This window comes from Hemicordylus capensis, chromosome 5 (assembly GCF_027244095.1).
Source record: "Hemicordylus capensis ecotype Gifberg chromosome 5, rHemCap1.1.pri, whole genome shotgun sequence".
In the NCBI taxonomy this organism is placed as follows: domain Eukaryota; kingdom Metazoa; phylum Chordata; class Lepidosauria; order Squamata; family Cordylidae; genus Hemicordylus; species Hemicordylus capensis.
Window position 1 is genome coordinate 15,256,531 of NC_069661.1, and position 23,470 is coordinate 15,280,000.

Consider the following 23,470-nt stretch of genomic DNA (forward strand, 5'->3'; position numbering starts at 1 on the left):
CCGCGGCGAGGGGAAGTTTGCCGAGAGGCGGGCAACTTTAAGAGGGCGCCCGGCGACGTCCGCCCCTCCTCCGTCCCCTGGCGCAAAGGTGACCATCGCCGGCTGGTTTACGGCGGCTCTTTGCCCGACGACGACGCGCCCGGACCGTCCGGGGCTCCGCTCCGTGCAGCGCCGCCGAGACCAGCAGGCGGCCGGGGCGTCACCTCCGGCCGACCCGAAGGGAGTTTCCTCCTGCTCCTCCCTTCCTTCCCTGCTGCCAGCCGCAGCATCAGCATCCACGGACTCTCTCCCCGGCCAAGAGGGGATTGCCGCTGCCGGCTTCTGCCCGCGAGGAGAGCTTGGCCGCCTTCGCCGCCGCCGCCTTCTGATGCTGACAGGGGACCAGCCCGGCTCCTGGCCGTGATTCTGTGCGGAGAGAGCGAGAGCGAGAGCGCCCTTTGCCCGCCGCTTCGCTTCCCAGCCGCGCTCTCTTCGCGATGGCTTTCCCGGCAGCGTGGTGCATCATGCGGTTCCTTGCGCTGGGACTCGCGGCCGCCTGGGCTGGATTGCCCGCTCCGCTGGAAGGTCGGTTCAAGCGCTTTCGTGCCTGGGTTGAGCTGGAAGGGAGAACTTGCGCTCCCTAATGCAGGGCTTTTTCTCCGGGTCCCCAGGCGGACTACAGCTCCCATCATCTCCTGCCACGACAGCCAAAGGCCGTGGCGGCGGCAGGGGCTGATAGCACTTACTTAGCAATAGCAATAGCACTTACATTTATATACCGCTTTATAGCTGGAGCTCTCTAAGCGGTTTACAATGATTTAGCATATTGCCCCCAATATTCTGGGTACTCATTTTACCGACCTCGGAAGGATGGAAGGCTGAGTCAACCTTGAGCCCCTGGTCAGGATCGAACTTGTAACCTTCTGGTTACAGGGCAGCAGTTTTTACCACTGCGCCACCAGGGGCTTTACCACTGCGCCACCAGGGGTGATGGGAGTTGGAGTCCAACAACATCTCGGGACCCAAGTTTGAGAACCGCCGTCCTAATGAGTTTCTACCTAGGAAGGTTCCCCTTCCCGGGAGGGCTCCTTTTCCGTTTGCTTCTCATGATCTAGTGTCAAGGGTGGTCTGACTCCAGTCTTACAGTCCCTTTTTTGTTTTACATGGCTACTGTCCCTGTGGTCCCGCTGTGAGTCTTGCAGTTTACCCAGCAAGAAGATATATTCATTTCAGGCTCTCTCTCAAGGCACAACTAAATCTGTTCAGTGACTTGCAAGGCATGAATGCTTCCTTGGAAATAAGTCCCATTGAATTCAGTGGGGTTTACTCCCAAGTGAGTGTTGCAGTGGGAATCCTGTGCATTTCTACTCGGAAGTAAAGCCCACCGAGTTCAGTGGGGCTTGCTCCCAAGCCAGTGGGCACGGGGTTGCAACTGTGCATGGAATCCTAGGCATGTCTACTCAAAAGTAAGTCCCATTGAACTCAATAGGGCTTACTCCTAAGCAAGTGCACACTGTCTTGGGAGTAAGCCCCACTGGACACAGTGAGCTTTCCTTCCAGGCAAACCTGCAGGCTCTGACAGTGCAATCCCCTGAATGGTGACTCAGAAGTTAAGTTCCACTGGCTGAGACCCAGATTAAATGGCTCTGTGGTCGCCAGGAGTCAACAGTGACTCCACGTCACAACTTTACCTTGAGTCCTATTGAAATTAAGTAGACTACTTTCTGGGTAGTGAATGTTGTGTGAATTTATCTGGTTGTCGGTCTCTGGATTTAACAGGACTCATTCCCAGGTAAATTATGCATAGAATTGCAGCCCTGGAGTATGAACTCGTGCTTAAAAATATCCAGAGTGTATTTCAGGATCAAAACAAGTTCTACTGAGTCCAGCATCTTTTTGCATGGAATTTGGCAACCTTATTGATCACCTGGAAAGGCAGGTGGTCTACTGGAAATTGGCCAGTGGTCCTCTGGCAGACCATGGACTTTACCTTTTGTCCATCCTTGTTCTATATTAATTGTGTGGTGTAAAATGTTGCGCTGTGGTACTTGCTGCCTGCCTCGCCCCCATAGCTTCAACCTGGCAACTAATGCACGCTCTCTTTAATTCTGAGGGAGAAAAACGGGCATGCTTTTAATGGGAAGGTTGTTCAGAGCATGATAGTGAATAAGCGCACAGGTGCAGAGTGTTTAGACTGGATCTGCTTGTGTGTCCAGACAGTTCTTTTAGCTCTTGCTTTTGCAGCATATAATTCCCTACAAACGGCACTTCTGCATGTATTTATTTATCATATTTGTAGACAGCCACAAACCTCCATCTCTGGGTGGGTTTGCAACAACATTTAGATGGCCGAAATGTGTACATTCAGATTAAAAGAGCAAACCACTTCATCTAACTCCCAAAGCGACTATTTTAAGAGTGTGGCATGCTGTGTACTTAGGGGCAGTCCTCCCATTGAGGGGGTCATCATCTCAAGTGGTGGATTATTGGAGTGCCAGCAAGATGCTCTCCTCTGCTGCCGTTGGAGCAGCTCTCAAGAACCAAAGCTTTTCCAGGAACTCCTCTCCTCACACTCCTTAGGAACATAGGAAGCTGCCATATACTGAGTCAGACCCTTGGTCCATCTCGCTCAGTATTGTCTGCACAGACTGGCAGCGGCTTCTCCAAGGTTGCAGGCAGGAGTCTCTCTCAGCCCTGTCTTGGAGATGCTGCCAGGGAGGGAACTTGGAACCTTCTGCTCTTCCCAGAGTGGCTCCATCGCCACAAGGGCATATCTTCCAGTGCTCACACACCAAGCTTGCTTGTGAAGCTTGCTAGCACCACGAGGAGAGAAGAGGAGGCTGCTGGCAATCTCCCCTCCTCCTCACTCCTCCCTGTGCCACTTGGGAGGAGAGCTGGTCTTGTGGTAGCGAGCATGAATTGTTCCCCTTGCTAAGCAGGGTGTTCCTTGGTTTGCATTTGGATAGGAGGACACTACATGTGAATGCTGTGAGATCTTCTGCTTAGATGATGAGAGCATGGCTTGGTGAAAGAGCATCTGTGTGCTTGCCTGCAGCAGGTCCCAGATTCACTCTCTGGCAGCCTCTCCAGGTAGGGCTGGGAGAGACTCCTGCCTGAAACCTTGGAGAGCTGCTGCCAGTCAGTGCAGACAGTGCTGAGCTAGATGGACCGATGCCTTGACTCGGTAGAAGGAAGCTTTCTAGGTTCCACTTTCCAAACTTGCAAAAGTCGGCTTTCAAAGGGGGCTGGCCCCCACGAGGGTTGTGAGGCAAGGCAGCATTTAGCACCTTGCTGAGGTGTCACAATACCTTGGGCTGCTCTGGCATGTACTGAGAGGAGAGCTGGTCTTGTGGTAGCAAGCATGACTTGTCCCCATAGCTAAGCAGGGTCTGCCCTGGTCACATATGAATGGGAGACTTGATATGTGAGCACTGTAAGGTATTCCCCTCAGGGGATGAAGCCACTCTGGGAGAGCAGAAGGTTTCAAGTTCCCTCCCTGGCTTCTCCAAGATAGGACAAGATTTTTTTTTTTTAATAGGACAAAATTTTTTTTATTGAACCAACAAACTACCAAAGTATGTTTCTCCAAGATAGGGCTGAGAGAGATTCCTGCCTGCAACCTTGGAGAAGCTGCTGCCAGTCTGTGAAGACAATACTGAGCTAGATAGACCAAGGGTCTGACTCAGTATATGGCAGTTTCCTATGTTCCTAGCAAAAGGGATGGGTCAGCAGATGATGCTACAAGCACCCCTTGCCTCTCCTGCATCTTCAGTGCACGTGGAAACCTTACATTGGGCAGAACGGAATCTGGTTTAAAAATGACTCCCTTTGGCTTTCTGTCTGGCATGCACAACATTCCCATGTGTCGATACTTTTGTATACAAAATTGTCTGGTAATCGTTTGGTCTGCAGTAGAAGCTAGCAACCTAGAGGTACTTAGTCAGAGCAAGCAGGACTTGCTACACTTCCTATTCTTTTTTAAAATTACGATTCCTATTTAACACCAGTACTCCGTGCCTTACAGAAGCTGGAAGTGAGGCGGCCCTGAGCAGAAGCCCTGCTGACTGCATTAAGTATGCTAGTATCAATTTTTGGCTGCCTTGTTTGTTTGGAAAATAGTCCGTCAAGGCAGCGTGTGGTAAACATTACAGCTGACATAACTCCACTGTGAGCTCCCCCCCACCGCCCACTCCTCCTTGACTGCTTGCAGGGAGTAGTAAGATTTATTGCCACCCATGAGCTGCTTGGAGAAGGAGGGAGGGACGGGATGCCACAGGGACTTGCCAGTGTAACTGTGCATAAAACTGGCTTCGTGTTCCACAGCCGTTGCTGCTTCAGTTTGCCTTTCCAAAGGGCAACCCCACGCGGGCACTTCTGATCCTTACTTCATGCCTTGGCACCAAGCACAGGGCTGTTTCGCAGGTCCGAATCTGTCACGTGATCTCCAGCTGTTTGATTTCATAACGCCTCTCTTAACTAGCCAATAACATGAGTTGCCTCCACTGAAAAGTATTGCTTTTGAGGGGAGGTTGGGTGATCCGAAAGTGCTGTCGGAGATGGCTTATTCACAGACCCAGGAGGTCATGGCTTGATGTGCAGTCATCCTTTGCCAACCACAAGGGTTCTGTTCTAACAAAACCTCGCCGTAGGCAAATTCATGTTTGGTGAGCAATTGAAATCCATGGGAATCAGGGGGTTAGGGGAACTGCGGTTGCAAAATGACCGAAACATCAAAGAAAAAATGCAAAAGATTTGCCAAAAATCACTCAGAATCCCTTAAAATCACCAAGAATAAGCAAGAGGAGTGAGCAAATTGAACCTCTGGGAAATTTTGAAACCCCCCCAATCGTTCAAAGGCACTTTTGAACCCCGCAAAACTACTCAAAATAACTTTAAATTGTGAGGAGTTGGCAGGGTCAGCAAGAGGAATGAGTAGATTGAACCTCTGAACTCCTCCCAAATTGTGGACCCCCCCACACACTAAAAAAAATCTCGCCAAACCGCAGATAGTCAGGTCAGTCTGGTCTCAATTTCCCAGTCACGGATTCTCAAAACCACAATGGGGAAAACTGCTGTTGGCGAGAGATAACTGTACACATAGCAAGAGATGAACATGCTTGCACGAAGTAGCCCTAAAAGTACATGGGAAAGCTGTCCTAAGAAGAACGAGATTCCCTTCATGCCCACATAGCCTTTGGAGTTGTTGTCCATCCACATCTGGAGACCCAGGTTTGAGACCTCTGGTCCTCTTTTGAAGCCACGGGACTCTCTGGCACCATGCCACATCTTTTCGAAGGACAGCTTTTGCATCGCCACATTCTGTGGCAGTGAATTCTATATATTGGTCTTTAAGATGCCATGAGACACTCTGTTAGTTTTGCTGCTGCCCTTCGGGAATAGATCAATGATGCTCTGTGTGAAGAAATCCTTTCCTTTGTCTCCCCTTGCATCTCCTGTCACTCGCCTTCATTAGATGACGACAAGCTTCTAGTACAGGCCTGCTCAACTTTGCTCCCCCCAGCTGATTTTAGACTACAACTCCCATAAGCCCCAGCCATGGTGGCCAATAGTCAGGGATCATGGGAGTTGTAGGCCAACATCTGGGGGAGGGCGGAAGTTGAGCAGCCCTGTTCTAGTATGATGAAAGAAGGAGAAAACCTCCCCTGTGTCCAGCCTCTATCCACTTTCTCCAAATCACGGATATTTTTATAAACCCCATCACATCAGTTCCTCCCCAAGTCAGTGGTTTTCTAAAATAAAAAGCCTCACATGTCTTAGCCTAGAGGTTGCCAACTTTGGGTCCCCAGGTGGTGCTGGACTACACCTCCCATTATGCTCTGTGCACACTGTGTGGAGGACATAGTGCATGGGAAAGAACCTCCCATTTTCTGTGGCAAATAAATGGCGATTACTGGTAATGATGGTTGTCGTCTTTGGAGGTGGGTTTGCTTTGCTCTTTGTGGTAGTAAGACACCAGCTGCTCAAGAAGTGAACGTGCTGGAACAGATTAGAGGCGGAAATTATCCTAGAGAGAACTGTAGCCAAATGTGGCTACAGGAGAGCAGTACGTCCCTCACAGTGTCATAGGAACATAGGAAGCTGCCATATACTGAGTTGGACCACTGGTCCATCTAGCCCAGTATTGTCTACTTAGAATGGCAGCGGCTTTTCCAAGGTTGCAGGCAGTTACAGTACTACCTGCATATACTTCATAACTTTGTGGGTTTCCAAATCCTTGTGTGTAAATCTTTGTAGATATAGCATGTACAAACAACCACTTTGTATATAATTGTGCTTTGGCAACGTACTGTATGCTTTGGTAGTTTGTTGGTTCAATAAAAAAAATCTTGCCCTATTAAAAATAAATAAATAAATCTTGTCCTATCTTGGAGATGCCAGGGAGGGAACAGAATCTAAATGCTCTTCCCAGAGCGGCTCCATCCCCTGAGGGGAATCTCTGACAGTGCTCACACATCAAGTCTCCCATTCATATGCAACCAGGGCGGACCCTGCTTAGCTAAGGGGACAAGTCATGCTTGCTACCTCAAGACCAGCTCTCCTGTGTAACCATTCTCACAGGAAGAAAGGAGGGGATGACAACCACATAGTCATCAAGGTCTGCAGCCAAATTCACACCCCCAGCCATAGTGGCCGGAGGCTGGGGGTGATGGGAATTGTAGTCCAGCAGCGTCTGGGGACCTAAGGTTGGGAAGAACCCTTGCTTTAACCTTTCCCATATGGAAGGTGGTCAAGCCCCCTAATCACGTGGTTGCCCTTTTCTGAACCTCCCTTGCATATGATCCATCGGAAGCCCCGTATGTTGTTTTTCTGTGCTACCTGAAAATGATTACACCGTGTTGTGCTTTATTATGGCTGCTTGATATCTGTCCCCTGAGGGTGTGTGGACAAGGGAGGCAGGGGCGTAGCAAGGTTGGAGTGGGCCCAGAGACAAGTTTTTAAAATCCACCCCCCCGCCGAAGCTCAGCTCATGAAGTAGAGAAATCTTAAATGAGGCTGAATAGTGGTAACAAAAAGCATAGTAAAATATATATTAATGCCTATGTGCCACAATAGAACATCATCCTAAATTATTTTTAAAAAGGTTTTGTAAATTGTGGACAATGCAAGTCATTTATTGGTACTAGAGAAAGATATGCTGTTCTGGTAGCTCCAGGTCTTAACACTCAGATCAATTTCGGAGGATGAATACAACTGAAGGAAGCCCGGGCGGGTGCACAGCTGGGGAAGTGAGTCATGTGACTTGTCTCAGGGGGGGGCAAGGCAGTGGGCCCCCAGACAACTGTCTCCCCTTGCCCTATTATAGTTACGCCCCTGGAGGGAGGGCAGCACATAGCAATCTGTTCCTCTTATGTTGCCGCGTGCTGGGTAGGACAGCTTTTCTTCCTATCTCGTTAAAATGCTGGGGATGGAATTTGGGTAGGGCATGTTTATCCTACCCAGCTGTTGCCTTGTACACAGTCATGCTCTCCTCCTCTTAGCCAGGTTTTTGCAAGCTGGGCGCTTCTCCTACCCTGCTTTGAGTAGTGTGAACAAGCCGATCTCATTTTGGGCAAGTTACAGTCTCTCCCCCTCAGTTCCCTGACTGTAAAACTGACGGGATATTCACAGGATTGTCTTGAGGGTGGGCATCATAAAGACCGCAACGAGCTATGCTAAAGAAACGTGTAGTACGTACTTCCCATAAAACTGCACTTCTTTATGCCCAGAGTAGCAGCTGTGCCCGGTTTGTGATTTGCCTTCATTAACGTGGATTAGAATTCCGACGGTGGGAAAATCCCAGCTCTTGCTCCGTGATTATGACAAGCTAGCTAAAGCACAGCGGATCGGCATGAAGTGATTCTGAACATGCACCTTGAGGAAAGGTGAAGGAGTTGGGTGTGCACGAGGTTCCTCTTACTTACGCTTCAGGGCTTGTGAAATGTACTCTGCTTCCACCTCTCTGGCTCCATTCATTATTCATCCAGCGTCAGGAAAACATACCTGCCTGCAGATCACAGGAAGGAATGCTAATTACCTGCACAGAAATAAGGCGGCTGCATTTCGGAACAGAGAGGTTTGCTGCCGTTGTTGAGTCGGCAGGAGTCCTGTTGAGGCATAGAGGGTGGGGCAGGTTTGCAATTCAAATCCCATGCCAGCCATTGATTCCCTTGGTGGCCTTCCAGAAGCACCTTGGCCTCGGTCTCCACATGTATAATAGTCCTGGCCCATCTTGCAAGACTGTTGTTAGAATCACTGACAATTCTAGCCCTCTTCAGGTTACTATTCAGTGGACGGTTAATTATATGTGAAGGGTGGGAGATTTGCTTGTTCCCACTGGCCCCAACTTAACCTCCGCATGTTGAGCCAAACTTGTGAACAAAGCCTAGAGGTGAACAACTTGTTTGTGTGCAGGCTCTTCCTGTGAAGAGAGTGGGTCTTAGGAACATAGGAAGCTGCCATATACTGAGTCAGACCATTGGTCTATCTAGCTCAGTATTGTCTTCACAGACTGGCAGCAGCTTCTCCAAGGTTGCAGGCAGGAATCTCTCTCAGCCCTATCTTGGAGATGCTGCCAGGGAGGGAACTTGGAAGCTTCTGCTCTTCCCAGAGCGGCTCCATCCCCTAAGGGGAATATCTTACAGTGCCCACACTTCTAGTCTCCCATTTATATGCAACCAGGGCAGATCCTGCTTAGCTAAGGAGACAAGGCATGCTTGCTACCACAAGGCCAGCACGCATGAATTGACCACTTTGCTAAGCAGGGTCTGTCCTGGTTTGCATTTGAATGGGAGACCACATGAGTGAGCACTGTAAGATATTCCCCCTAAGGGGATGGGGCCGCTCTGGGAAGAGTATCTGCATGCTTGCAGGCAGAAGGTTCCAAGTTCCCACCCTGGCATCTCCAAATAGGGTTGAGAGAGATTCCGGCCTGCAAATTCGGAGAAGCCACTGCCAGTCTGTGAAGGCAGTATTGAACTAGATGGACTAATGGTCTGACTCAGTATAAGGCAGCTTCCTATGTTCCTATGTCTCTACATTTTGCTGGGTTTCAGCCTACAAGCATTCCCAGAGCCTTATAAGCTGCACGTATGTTGGCTCCTCAGAACATTCTCGTGAATGTTCGAATGACGACGGTGGGGCTGTAGGTCAGTGGTAGAACATCTGCTTTGCATGCAGAAGGTCCCAGTTTCAATTCCTGGCATCTTCAGATAGGGCTGGGAAAGACTCCTGTCCAAAATCCTAAAGAACCCCTACCGGTCAGTGTAAAAGCTACTGGCTAGATGGGCTAGCAGCGTCTGACTGTACAGGGCAGCTTTCTAATGCAATACAAATGCATGGGGGTGGGGCCAGTGGGTGCAATCCTGTTCTCTCCCTCTCACATTCAGTATATCCGGGCTAGATGTCTGAACAGAGTTGTGCCTGGAGCTCTTGGAACAGCTATATCAATGTGACATAGTTGCATTATCATTGAATCTCCCAGGGATTCCTTAATGATGAAAAAGAGACAATATTTTAAGGAAGGGGGCGGAGCTTCGATAGGGCAGACCCTGTACCGCTCTGCCAATGCAGATTGCAGAGCGGACCAGAGCAGTGCGTGAAGCACAAGTTAGTCTCAAGGCCAGACATGGAGCTCATCGCAGCAATCACCAAGAAATACACACCACTGTCAATTTCTCACCACAACACTACAGTCATCCATCGCCAAGCGCAACCGGGTTCCATTCCAGGAAAACCTCACGGTTGGCGAATTTGCAGTTGGTGAGCAATTGAAATACATTGGAAACGGGGTTAGGGGAATCGCAGTCGCGAAAGACCGAATAAATCACCAAAAAACACCCATAATCCCTTTAAATCAGCAATAGTTAGCAAGAGTGAGGGAGAGCCTCCAGGAATCACTCCCAACCTCCAGGAATCACCCCCGAATCCTCAAATACCATGACCCCCACCGCCATTACCAAGAAGTCTTGCCAAACTGTGGATACTTGGGTCATGGTTGGTGAGACCTGTCACAATTTCCCAGTCACAGATACTCGGAACACAAATGAACCACAACTCAAGTCAGACAGGCACCCAAGTTCTGCTTTTGTCAATCTGAGATCCAGCAAAACCAGGTTGTGTTAGCAGCAATAGCATAGCATATTATACTCAGTGCTGAGAAAAGAAAACCCCAAAATCGAACCTTCCTTGATTCCTTCCTGATGTAACCTCTTCTTCAAGAGAGGCACAGTATAAGGGCTCTCTGCCTCCCAGTCCCTTTGAATGCATTTTGAAATTCCCTCCTTCTGTGGAATTGCCACCTCCCTCCCCCCCTCCAGCCAATGGGGTCATAGTTGCCCATGACAACACTTCATTTGTATGATAACAGGCCAACCAAGAAGCAAGGAGATTGCAAGCCAGTCGGAAGACGGTGCCAGAAAACCAATCAGCAAGGGAAAAACCGGCCTCCAAAATGGCGCTCAGAATGTTTTGATCAAAACGAGGTTGTTTTGGTTTGAGCTTGAAACAGGCCCTTCATTTAAAGGGTGTTTTGTTTCCAGCTCAAAACACTCAAAATGGCCTGGTTCAAGTAGAAACGTTTCTACATTGAAATGTTCTGCATATCCCTAGTTTCTATATGTAGAAAAAAAAATGTTGGAAGTTGGGGGAAAGAGTCCTTTGACATGGACATCTCAAACTGGCCAATGACTTTGTTTAGCCTTTCTGTTCCCTTCCAATCACAGTGCTTTGGAGGAGGGATGTGGAAAGAATATTCTCAGCCACAGTGCCTTCTGTGAGTTGCTGTTCCTCTGTATAGAGCCAGTGGTGATTAGGAGGCGTTGGGCGGTTGGGGGAGAGAAACAGAAGGAGAAAAGCTTCCTAATGGCATAAGAACATCAAAGCCCTGCTGGATCAGGCCAAAGTCCATCCTGCCCAGCATTGTGCCTCATGTAGCAGCCAACCAGGCACACTCAGGAAGTCTGCAGACAGAGCAAAAAGGGCAACTGCCCCCTTCCTTAATGCTCCCTAGCTCCTGGTGTTCTGGGGCACACCCTCTCTGATCCTGTTGGAAGTCTATAGCTACCAAGACTCGTAGCCATTGATAGCGCTATTCTTTATGAATTTGTCTGATTGATTGAGTGATTAAGTGCCATCAAGTTGGTGTTGACTTTTAGCGACCACATAGATAGATTCTCTCCAGGATGATCTGTCTCCAACTTGGCCTTTAAGGGGTCTCGGTGGTACATTCACTGCTGTCGTAATCGAGTCCATCCACCTTGCTGCTGGTTGTCCTCTTTTGCTCTTGTGGTAGCAAGCATTACTTGTCCCTTTAGCTAAGCAGGGTCTACCCTGGTTGCAAAAATAATGGGAGACTAGAAGTGTGAGCACTGGGAAGAGCAGAAGGTTCCAAGTTCCCTCCTGGGCAGCATCTCCAAGATATGGCTGAGAGAGAGTCCTGCCTGCAACCTTGGAAAAGCCGCTGCCAGTCTGGGTAGACAATACTGAGCTAGGTAGACCAATGGTCTGACTCAGTATATGGCAGCTTCCTATGTTCTTTTCCTTCAACTTTCCCCAGCATTATGGACTTCTCAAGGGAGCTGGGTCTTCGCATAATGTGTCCGAAGTATGATAGTTTGAGCCTGGTCATTTGTGCCTTGAGTGAAAATTCTGGATTGATTTGTTCTATGATCCATTCGTTTGTTTTCCTGGCTGTCCATGGTATCCTCAAAAGTCTTCTCCAGCACCAAAGTTCAAAAGCGTCAATACTTTTGTCTAATACCCTTCAAAAACTGTATAGAGTGATAGCCATCACCACATCCGGCGGCACCACATTCTATAGTTTGACTACATGTTGTCTAAAGAAGTACTTCCTTCTTGCCTGTCCTGAATCTCCCAGCGTTTAGCTTCGTTGGATGACCCCGGGTTCTAATTTTATGAGATGGGGAGGGAAATCTTCGAATTAATTTGGACATTGCTGATTCAGTTTGGAAAGTCTAGCTAATTTGGATGCCTTCTGTCAGCCCTATCAATCTGAGTTTACTATTGCTGATGTCCAGTCTAACACAGCACTGGTGCAACAAACATGGTGCAGCACACACAAATATGGTGCAGCACACACTAGGGAGGGATAATTTTTGTTGACCTCCCTTTCCTTCTGAAGCTGCCTGTGAATCTTGAAAATATGTCCCTGAGGGCTATGTGAGCTTCTCTGACATGTTTCTGCTCTAACAGAGTGCTTTAGGAGTGTGGGGGAGCTCCAAAAGTATTTGAACACTTGTGCAAGTGTGGCCATGCTTCAGAAGCGCAGGGACCAGTGAGCAGTTTCTGCTGCATGTGCACTGATGTTAGACGCATGCATGTGTCGTAAATCTGTTAGCTCGGCTAACCCAACAGGATTTACAACCCCCTTCAGCACTCCCCGGTGAGTTAACAGAAAGCGGCTGTGGAACTGCACGAGTGAAAAATAAAAGGCTCACAAAGAAAAAACAGTAAATGAATTAAGTCCCTTGAACTGAACTAGGTACCCTCCTCTAACAATAACTGAGTAATAAGTGAACAGAAAACACAGAGCAAGGAATGAAAATAGCGAAGGACAACAGAAGCAAGGAATTAACAGAACAAACCAGGAAAGCATAAACAAGGCAAACTGGAACTCGGACAAAATTTTGGAATTCAATAGCACACTGTCTGTGGATCAGCGAAAGTTGCAAACAGCACCTGAGCAATTGAGAGACTACCAAATATATATGGCTCAAGAGAACCAGCAGCCAATCAGGCTTCCCTGAGTCAGCACTTCGGCTTCCTCTCTAGTGATCTCCGGCGCCTGCGTGACTTCCACTGAGCCTCCCTCTTGAGCTGTCTTCTCAAGACAGGTGAAATCCCAGGCTCCTCCCCATCAGAAATCATGTCTGGCAACTGTTGCGAATCCTCAGCTCCAGAGTCTGGTCTCCCTGCCAACTCCTGTTGCTGTGTCTCTGAGCCCTCACTAGCAGGCAAATCCTCCCGTTCCTGCTCTGACTCTTCTGAGTCGGAAGTCTGAGCTATGACACCATGTTGTGTTGGACATTAGCTACTATACCACACCATTGTGGGAGTTTATCTTAGTCATTAGTTCACACTGTGACTGTAATCATTCTGCCATACACTAAAGGTATTAAAAGAGGGGCCCGAGAGTGGATCTCTTCTAGTTTGCTGATATTTGAAGTGGGGATTTGAATCTATGATTTACTTGCATAGAATAACAAATCTCTGCTTCTCTTGTCATGATCGAGGATGAAGAGGGAGATCTCCTGCTTGTGGGACCCAGACACTTTTGGAGAGTCTCTTGGAGCAGTTAATTTTTCTTCCGCCCCCACCCCCCCTGCCCATGCAATTTGTATTATGACTCCTGCTGTCTGTGCTGATCATGAGAATGAAAAAGGTTGGGGGCTGCTGGTGTGTGTGGAGTGATAGTATTGGCATTTACTTCTTCTCCAAATATGTGTGCATCACTTGCTCTAAACTAGGTGAAATGCTTCTGCTTTTAGGTTCCTTTTAAGTTGGAGAGGGTGGTGATGGCAGCAAGGATTGAATACAGCTGATCATTTAATTTATCTAGTAGTGAAAAATGTAAAGAACTTGTGGCTAGGGTGACATACAAAGCTGCCATTGGTCTGTCCAGCTCAGTATTGTCTACCCGGACTGGCTGAGGCTTTTTCAAGCAGGCCCATAGGGAGGCCAGTGGGGGCTTGTGTTTGCCCGCCGCCACGGCCCCCCTGCCCCGCTCCCTGTGTCTGATGTCGAATGCAGGGGGTGGGGCAGGGGCACGAGGCACGGACCTTGAGGGGTGCAGCCGGGTTCTTTGAACCCGTTCACACAATGGTGGCTCTGCCCCTGTCTCCAAGGTTGCAAGCAGGAGTCTCCCTCAGCCCTATTTGGAGATGCCAGAGAGGGAACTTGGAATCTTCTGCATGCAAGCAGGCAGGTGCTCTTCTCAGAGTGGTCCAGAATACATTGCAGGGCTCACATGGAATCTCCTATTTAAATGCATACCAGGGTGGACCCTGCCTAGCAAAGGGGACAGTTCATGCTTGCTACTACAAGACCAACTCTCCTCCTGTGACCAGATGCAGAGGAACAAAATCTCCTTTGCCTCTAATCGTTGTGTAGAAAGGGAATTTTGACAGCTGCAACTTGTCACAAGAGGGGTGAAAAAAGGTTGAGCTTATCCAAATCCCTACTTCTGTGCACCTCCTGAAAGGAAGGGGAGGCCTCTTCTCCTCTCTGTGTGGTTAGATGTCCTTTCTTGAAACTTCACCCCAGCCATGACCTCAGTAGGTGAGCTGCTCTGCTCTCATCCTCAGTTTTCCTCACCTGTAACATGAGAATAACAACTCTGCCCTACCTTACAAGATGGTTGAAAGGCTTTGTGGAATAAGGTCTTCAAAACTAGATGTTGTTGGACTACAACTCCCATCAGCCTCAGCCACAGTGGCCAAGCCATTGTGCCTGGGGTGTTGGGAATTGCTGGTCTGGTGGTAGCAAGCATGACTTGTCCCCCTAGCTAAGCAGGGTCTGCCCTGGTTGCATGTGAAAGGGAGACTTGATATGTGAGCACTATAAGATATTCCCCTCAGGGGATGGAACCACTCTGGGAAGAGCAGAAAGTTCCAAGTTCCCTCCCTGGCATCCCCAAGATAGGGCTAAGAATTCCTGCCTGCAGCTTTGGAGAAGCCGCTGCCAGTCTGTGAAGACAATACTGAGATCAATGGTCTGACTCGTTATATGGCAGCTTCCTATGTTCCTATTTGCTCTTACATTTGGGATTTCAGCCTCTGAGAGGGTGAATAAACATTAACAATTAAAAACACCACCACCAAATTGAACAAAGATTACCATTGCTATCTGATCACATGGTGGAAGATCCTAGGTTACAACAAGTGAGGATGTGGAAACCATTATACCCAGTAACCCACTAGCTCTTCCTCCCGATTTACTTGGCATAGCCCCTACGGTGTACGTACTGTATCCATGATATTAAATCTCTTCCGTCATTCAGGTTTCCTTTAAAAGTATCACACTTAGTGAGGACATTCATAAAAGCAACATCATTTTTTCCCATAAGCCACTCTGCAGTATTCCAAGTGTTAAGGGTAATATTAGGGACGGGGGTAGGAGGGAATTGCAGTCCAACATCATCTGGGGACCCAAGTTTGAGACCCCCATCTTTAAGCACTCAAGAAAAGCACAGAGTACCTTTTGTTTTAGGAGGACGGTGTAATGAATTTAATAGGAGTTGTTTATTAGAATACATATTTAGATTGTCTTGGTTGTACCACTTTGAGTTTTTTTCCTTATTGGTGGTAAGCAAAAGTCCTGGCTACTCTTGGGCTCTCTTGGCATTAAATCCCTGGCTCCTTGTCCTGTTCCATTCCAGACTTTGCTTTCTCCCCATACGTTCCCAGGACCCTCTCCTGCTTTTTACAACTGCTGTCCTTGTGCTTGACTCCATATACTTGCAGGCAGGCGGTTTGTGAGGCCAAGGCCCCCCTGACACTTTTATTAACAGCCTGGCAGGTGTCGGGGCGGAAGTGGTGGTTTCTGTCTCCTTTGGGAGAGCAACTGCATCTTGGCCACAGACCCTGCCTTTGTTTCCACCTCCCCAGACAGCCCTGAACGGAATCCTTCTGTCCTTCAGAATTCCCGGTGACGATCACAGCCAACAGAACTGCGTGTCTTTGGCCAGAGCTAGATAGCCATCTTTTCACTGAACAAACGGCCAGTGTCTGGCTTGACACTTTTGTAATTCCCTTGGGTGCTTTCTGAGTACTTCCCTCTCTTTAAAAATTAAATTTAAACAATGCAGACACACAATACAATCACTATTAAGAGTGTTTTCCTGCTCGCTTAGAAATCCGAGGGGTTTTATTTCCTTTCCCGAGGAAAATCCGAGGGGTTTTATTTCCTTTCCCAGGTTTCTCGTTGGGAGAGGATGCATCTTAAAAATTCACAGCAAATGCAAAAATAAAATAAAATCTCTATGTTTTTGGTAGGTAGGTGGTAGAATCTGAAGGTGGCAGTCACCGCTTTAGATCTGCAGGTTTGGAAAGGCTGTTTTTGAACCCTCCTTCTGAGGCAAAAGCTCTCTGCAAGTAGAAAGCTAGTCCATCAGGGTGAAATGTTTAAACCTAGCTCACTCTTTGCTGAGGTGAGGCTGGTAACGTCACGTCTTTCCTGGTGGTGCAGGAAGTAAGACTCCGGAGCCCTTCTGTCAAATGTCCCCAGCTCAAAATCCATAGGGGTTTACAAGAGCGTTGACAAATGGCATCTCCCACTTTCAGCCTAAATTTCTGCTGCAAGTGCAGTCCAGGCCTCTGATATAGCTTATTCTCGGCCAGAGATGGCCAGCTGGCACCCAGTGGGCTTATTCTGCCCCATGGAGCAATTTATCTGGGCCCTACCAAATTGTAATCCAAAGTACAGTTTCCCTCAGTTTCAAGTTAAAAACAAATAGTCCTAAGCAGAACGAGTGGAGCCTACTTTCTGCTTCTTTTATACTTTGAGTGGCTGCCATCTTGAAACAAGATGGCAGACTGGCAAAACCCCCCACTCTGGTTAGGATATTCTAGGACCTCTTCCTGTTTTTCATTTAGTTTGCACTGGACTGTAAACATAAATATTAGCAAGACAACATTCACCACAGATCGAAAGCCGCTGGTTTGCAGAAGCTGGCTTCTCACCACAGAGCTTTGGTCTCTAGACCTGGAGTGAGGCAAAGCTTTGTCAAGGAGCAAGAGCAATGCCTGGTCTTGCCTCAAAGGAGGAGAGCTGTGGTAGCATGCATGAATTGACCCCATTGCTAAGCAGGGTCTGCCTCGTTTGCATTTGAGTGGGAGACTGCATGTATGAGCACTGTAAGATATTCCCCTCAGGGGATGGGGCCATAGCTCAGTGGAAGAGCATCCACATGCTTGCATGCAGAAGGTTCCAAGTTCCCTCCCTGGCATCTCCAGATAGGGCTGAGAGAGACTCCGGCCTGTAACTTTGGAGAAGCCACTGCCAGCCTGAGTAGACAATACTGAGCTTGATGGACCAGTGGTCTGACTCTGTAGGAGGCAGCTTCCTATGTTCCACATAAGCTGCTGTGGCCTGCTCCCTCTAGAACAGGGGTGCACAAATCCCCCCGGGGTGCTGGGACCAACCGTGGCTTGCTGTGCAGGGGGCCAAGGTCGATTTTCAGCACATTAATTGTTACATTACAATTAATTATCAAAAATATTAATGAAAGCGAGGGGGAATAATTGGAGTCAGAGGAGGAGGTAAAGGGGTCGGAGGGGCAGTGTCAGTGGGGTTGGGCCCAGGGTCAGTGGGCATCTGGTCTCAAGCGGCCAATTGCATTGATCCGTTGCTGTTTGTCAACAGGCCAGGTCAAGAGCTCTTCATGACTCTTGCTGTTTCTGCAGGATATTCCTGTGGAAATAGCAAGATATTCAAGCCTGCAGAAACAGCAAGAATATCAATTCTGCAGGATATTCCTCCCTGTGGGCCAGCAGAAAAGTCCCTGTGGGTCGGATCCAGCCCCCGGGCCTTGGATCCTGCAGGCTTGTTTTAGAAGCTTCTTGGCAGCCCTGGTTGGTGTCCCTGCACTTCCCTCCGTTGCTAGAACTCAGTGGCTCCTCACAGGTAGCATCTCTGCCTGATACCCTTCGGGCTCCATTTCGAGGCCTTCCTGGAGCTTTCCCAGACAGCAGTCTTTGCTGCGGGTTTACTGTCAGGCTTTACAGCGAGTTCAAAGTTGCCCCAAAACCCCAACACAAAAATTGATTTTTTAAAAACCACGGATATAAATTGGGCTACACTCCTAACGCGCAATGAAAAACCCGGATTGTGTGTGAAGTGCTCCCTGAGAGCTCGTAGGGACTTCGGGTTAAGTCTGGCTGATAAGCGAACGCACACTCTCCATTCTGAAGGAGATGCGAGCTAAAAGCCAGGTGTGAAAAACTTCCTGAGGTCTGAAGTTTGGAGAGCCTGAGTAGAAATAACGGCACTGCTTATGGCATACAGGCTACTTTGTCACATGGGCCATTAAAGAGCTGCTTTTACAGCCCTTTCTAATTTAACATGTTGGTTTTATGTCTGTCTAACACAATTTCCTTTCTGGTCTTTCAGGTGTATGTGTCTATCGAGGCTCATCATTTGAGGTAGGTCAGCTTTAATGTTGTTTGTTCCTTGCTCTGCTTGAATTAGTTTTCATTTTATTGCATGAAACGGGTTTTGTCCTTGACGGAATTTCTCGTCTCCTCCAAATGAAAGCTTTTACTATACGGCAGTCCTTTTATTGCAATTTGACTTCTGTTGCATTTTATTACAGAAGTATTAATGTACAATCAGGTTTTGTGTTAAAAAAAAAAAAAGAACACAAGACTTTATTGATCCCAAAACATTTATAGAGTTGTTTCTATGCACTACATTTTCTTCTGTTACTTTAAGGACCTGATCTTTGCTAAATTGCATTGTTTTGAAATGTTAATAAAGTGGCATTAACTCTTGTACAAAAAGTACAGAGAATTTATTTCATGTGCTGGGGCAGAAAGTAGGTTTATGATTTCAGAAAGTTTATAAAATTTCCTTTTGTCAGTCAGCTGTCTTTTTATCCTTGGTTAGAAAGTGAGAGAACATTTTCACGATAGATTGCCAGATTCAGTTAATATCTTGCTAAAGGACTTGTTTTATGGTATAAATTATTGCTGAGATTTTTTTTAAAATAGGGAGTAATGATTTTGTTTGGCTTAGCTATGCTGCTGATGAATCAGTCTTGGCGTATATTTAACATCTGAGAAATTGATGTGTCACACTGTGAGAACTGGACTCTAGTAGGGGTTGTGTTAGAAAGTATACATGAACTTTTCTCCCTAGAGTTGCATGGCAGAGCAGATTATAAGCTCTTGAGGGGTAGATAAGGGTTCATTTTTTAATTTCTCTTTGGAGTGTGTTTGTGACAGCACAGAAATAGAAAAAGTCTAGCATCACACACCATCACAATCCTTATTAGCATTTATGGTCTAAAATTGAGACAGGTTTCCATTCTTAACTTCCAATGCAAAGTACAGTATATAGGGTTTTCACTGTAGAGATGCAAGGGACAGAGTGACTATATTCTGCTCTATAGGGCGGGTTCGGACAATTGCTGGGAAGCCCCTAGGGAGTGTGTTCTCCTAGTGGGACGTGTTGTCTGAACCCACCAAAGTCTGGTTTCCGTACCTTCTGTCTGATATTCACCCAACATTCTCTGCCCATTTGTAACCTACATTTGGAATTGGGTGGAGAACGTTGGGCATATATTGGGCGGAAGGCTCAAGGACTTGACTTTGGCAGGTTTGGATGGTGCGTCTGCTAGGAGTGCCTTGGGAACCAGACTTCCTACCGATTGCCTGAATTGGCCATAGAGTCATGGCCAATGGTGGCATTGTGTTTTTACTGAAAGTTCATGCTGTGTGTCACTCTAGACACTCTTTCTATGGGTGACTGGCACAGATGCTGAATTCAGCACTAGTGGAGGGTGACTGCCCAAATCTGCTCTGGCATTAATTTCTCAAACATTAGGAAAACTGAGCTGGGCTCAATTGAGCTGGGATGGAGTCTGAAAATGTAGTTCCTAGAATTTCAGGACATTGTGGTGCACATGCAGCCTGCTCTGTAAGTCAAGAACTAGCCCCAACCATCTTGGGTATGACCTTGTTAAATGAGATCTGCCTCTCTGTTTAGCAGCCTTGCTTAGCAAGGTTCACATTTCTCCCTCTGTGTTCTCTTTTTTGCCTCCCAACTTTGACGTGGTCCCTTTAAAGCCGCCCTTTACAAAGAGAGGGAGGCATGAGATGGGATTGATTTACAGCGCGTTGGCTTTGGCGGGTGGCTTGGTGAAAAGCTGAAGCAGATTGCATGCATTTGTTTCCATTAAAAATATACTGTGGAGCATCACAGTGTTTTAAAGGCTATTGAGAAATCTGCCTACACTCCATCAACTCTAATAAATCGTGCGGCAGATAATTCTCTCCTCCGCATTTTAGCTCAATAAGTACCGTAATATAGTGGTGCTACGAATGGGCGGAAATGAGACGTCAGGATGTCACTGCTGTCTGTTGATGTGTGGGCGATATTTGCGATCCTACCCCCGCAGCCCTCAGTCTTGTATGTCTTTCTAGGTGGTGAAGACAATGTTGATGCCAGACACGTACAAAACATCTTTTAATCATGTTGCACAGTCTAAAGTGACTGATTTCCCCCCACTCTGTCCTTCCCCATGAGACAGAGTGCTAGTTACTCTGCCCTCAGTACCTCTACTGATGTCATTGGACATACTTGGGGACAAAAGTACTCAGAGCTGTTGGGTGACAGGCCGTTGCACCGTGGTAGCTCTCACATTTTGCATGCAGAAGGTCCCAGGTTCAATCCCTGGCATCTCCAATTAACAGCTCAGGAAGCAAGTGATAGGAAAGACCTCTGCTTGGAGAACTGCTATGAATCGGAGCAGGCAATGCTTAGGACTAGATGGACCACTGGTCTGACTTCATATAAGGCAGATTCATGGATGTAGACATAGGGCTCTGCCTGATAAAGAATCGAATTATTGGATCAGTTCAGTATTGCTTACACTGGCAGGAATCGGCCAGCAGCAGGTCTTGAGGGTCAGAAACAGGGTTTATCCACGCCCTGTCACCTGGGATCTTCTATATACAATCTACATGTTGCATTACTGAGCTACAGTACCTAGGATACTGCTCTAACAAAGCAATTTTAGGCACCCCACCCAGGTCTGTGAGTACCAGTTGCAGGGGAGTAACAGCAGGAGAGAGGGCATGCCCTCAACTCCTGCCTGTGGCTTCCAGCGGCATCTGGTGGGCCACTGTGCAAAACAGGATGTTGGACTAGATGGGTCTTGGGCCTGATCCAGCAGGGCTGTTCCTATGTTCTTATATTTATTCTGAGCTTCTATAGTAAGACTATGCAACTTTAAAATGAGGAATATGGGGTAGAGCAGATAAATAGCATCCTAAGAATTGCATTGCTTAGGTGTGTGTGTGTTTAAATCACATTTCTAATGCATAGCAGTCTGTGAAAAATCTACCCAGATTGCATTGTGCCTGCAATGAACATGTAGTCTGAATGGTTTTGTCACAAGCGCAGCCTTTAATTCCTTCCTTGAGAGCTGAACATATGAAGCTGCCTTATACGTTATCAGACTAGTAGGCCATCTGCTCTAATCTGCACGGTCTTCAGGCAGAGGTCTTTCCCATCACTTGCATCCTGAGATAGTTTCAGTTTTCAGGACTTTTAATCAATTTCATGTAAAATGTAATTACCAGGATGGATCACAAAGACCATGAAAACAAGATAACCAGAACACACATACAAATAAAAGCGGCAGAATAAAATAGCAATCAGGCCATTCACACAATCAAAAACTGTGTTTCTACATGGATTTGTGAGCTGTGTTGGTGGAAAACCTGGGTAGAAGTGATTGTGTGGAGGCAAGGTAGGAGGAAAGGCTACCCAGGTTTCCACACAATCACTTCTACCCAGGTTTCCTTCCTACCTTGTGTTTCACACAACTGAAAATTGGGAGCACAAACAACTTCCAAACCCAGATAGAACAGTTTTTTGATTGTGTGAATGAACTGTGTCTAAAAGAACATTGAGAGAACTGGTCTTGTGATAGCAAACATGAATTGCCCCCTTTGCTAAGCAGGGTTTACCCTGGTTTGCATTTGAATGGGTGGCTACATGTGTGAGCACTGTAAAATATTCTCCATCTGGGGATGGAGCTACTTTGGGAAGAGCACCTGCATCTTTGCATACAGAAGGTTCCAAGTTCCCTCCCTGGCATCTCCAAGGTAGGGCTGAGAGAGACTCCTGCCTGCAACCTTGGAGAAGCCGCTGCCAGTCTGTGTAGACAATACTGAGCTAGATGGACCAATGGTATGACCTGGTATATGGCCGCTTCCTATGTTAAACTTGTCAAATGTTAAGTTTGAGGAAACAAAAAAGGTCTTCACCTGGCACCCCCCAAAAAACGTTCATGTAGACCTTTGAACTGGTGATTCAAGCTGGGACCTTGCCTGCAGAACATGTGCTCTACCATGGAGTGATGGCTCTCCCCCACAAATGGTATAAATCTTGGCCCACATCTGACAGTGAGTGTCCATGATTCCAAGGTCAAGGTGTTTCCTAGTCCCATTACTGGGAGATGCTTTTGGCTGCCAGGACATGCCAGGGCATGTCTTGGCATGATCAAGTTAGTGTTGGGCAGCTCCTCAAGGGCTCTCGGAAGGGCCTACTGCTGACCCCTAAGACCACCTCTGGGCCCCTAGCCTTCATGAGGTGGTGGTGGTGGTGGAGAGACTCTCTTGGGGCCCACCCTGGTTGAAGGCCACCCTGGAACAGTGATCTCAGTTTTAAGTGGGGGCTATTTTCGAAAAAACCTTCAGTGCGAGAACCATTTCCTCTTGTGTCGACCTCTTCATAGTACCTCAATTTCCTCAGTGTTGGGAAAGGAAAGGAAAGGATGCGCCGTCGAGTCGGTGTCGACTCCTGATGCCCACAGAGCCATGTGGTTTTTCTTGGTAGAATACAGGAGTGGTTTACCGTGGCCTCCTCCCGCGCAGTGTGAGATGATGCCTTTTAGCATCTTCCTGTATCGCTGCTACCTGATATAGGTGTTTTCACATAGTCTGAGAAACATACTAGTGGGGATTTGAGCCCACAGCCTCTTGCTCTCTAGGCAGGTTGCTTCCCCACTGCTGGGAGGACCTTCCAAAGAGATGGAGCCCTCCCTTAAGCGCTCTAGGAGGAAAGTACTGGGACACACACTTCCCAGCACTCTGAACTCCTCTTCCCGGATGGTGCAGTGGCTCAGGAGAGCTCCCTTAAAGGAGTCCCAACATCCCAGTCTGGGCAAAGTGTAGCCCTGCACAGTGAGAATGGTCATCTCTGCAAAATGCCAGTGAAGGGAGACTGTGCAGAGTATTCAGCTTTGACCAAAGCGTTGGACGTACCCAACGAACTATGAGTCGAGAAGCTTTACTTAGGTTGATGGGCGCTACCACTGCCTCTCCAGGCCTTATAATGAAAAACACTGTCCTGGAAGATTAGGTGAGGGCTTCCTGCAACTTCCTTGACGATAGTCTTCCAAATTAAAACAGGCTTTCTTAAAGCCTCTTTGGGTTAGGAATAAACATGTCCTTATGAGAGACAGGTAAAAAAAAGGTCTGTCATTTATGTGGTGACAGTGCCTAGTTTCTTCCCGGTGCCATCGCTCCAAAGGAACGTGCCACAGTAAAGACCCAAAAGGCGAATATCAGGGTTGTTCTCTTCTTGGTATTTCCTTGCATGTTTCTGCTTGTTGTTTGTAACCAGGTCAAGGTGTGTGTTTAACAAGAAATGCATTGCCTGGCAACAATCTCAGAAGCTACAGTTTAAAAAGGGAGATGGGCGAAAAGGTGTCCCCCCCCCCTCAAAGTACCAAGCTATGATGTTT

General features: G+C 47.6%; 1 protein-coding gene across 2 annotated transcripts in view; it reads left to right on the forward strand.

The window, feature by feature from the left end:
- Window positions 1–349: 349 nt before the first annotated feature.
- Window positions 350–23,470, forward strand: part of FRAS1 (Fraser extracellular matrix complex subunit 1) — a 383,137-nt gene continuing 360,016 nt past the window's right edge. For both annotated transcript variants that reach the window (XM_053252057.1, XM_053252060.1), the window contains exons 1-2: window positions 350–564; window positions 18,106–18,137. In XM_053252057.1, coding sequence (XP_053108032.1) covers window positions 477–564; window positions 18,106–18,137 — 120 coding nt within the window. In that variant the 5' untranslated portion in view covers window positions 350–476. The remainder of the gene's footprint in view (window positions 565–18,105; window positions 18,138–23,470) is intronic.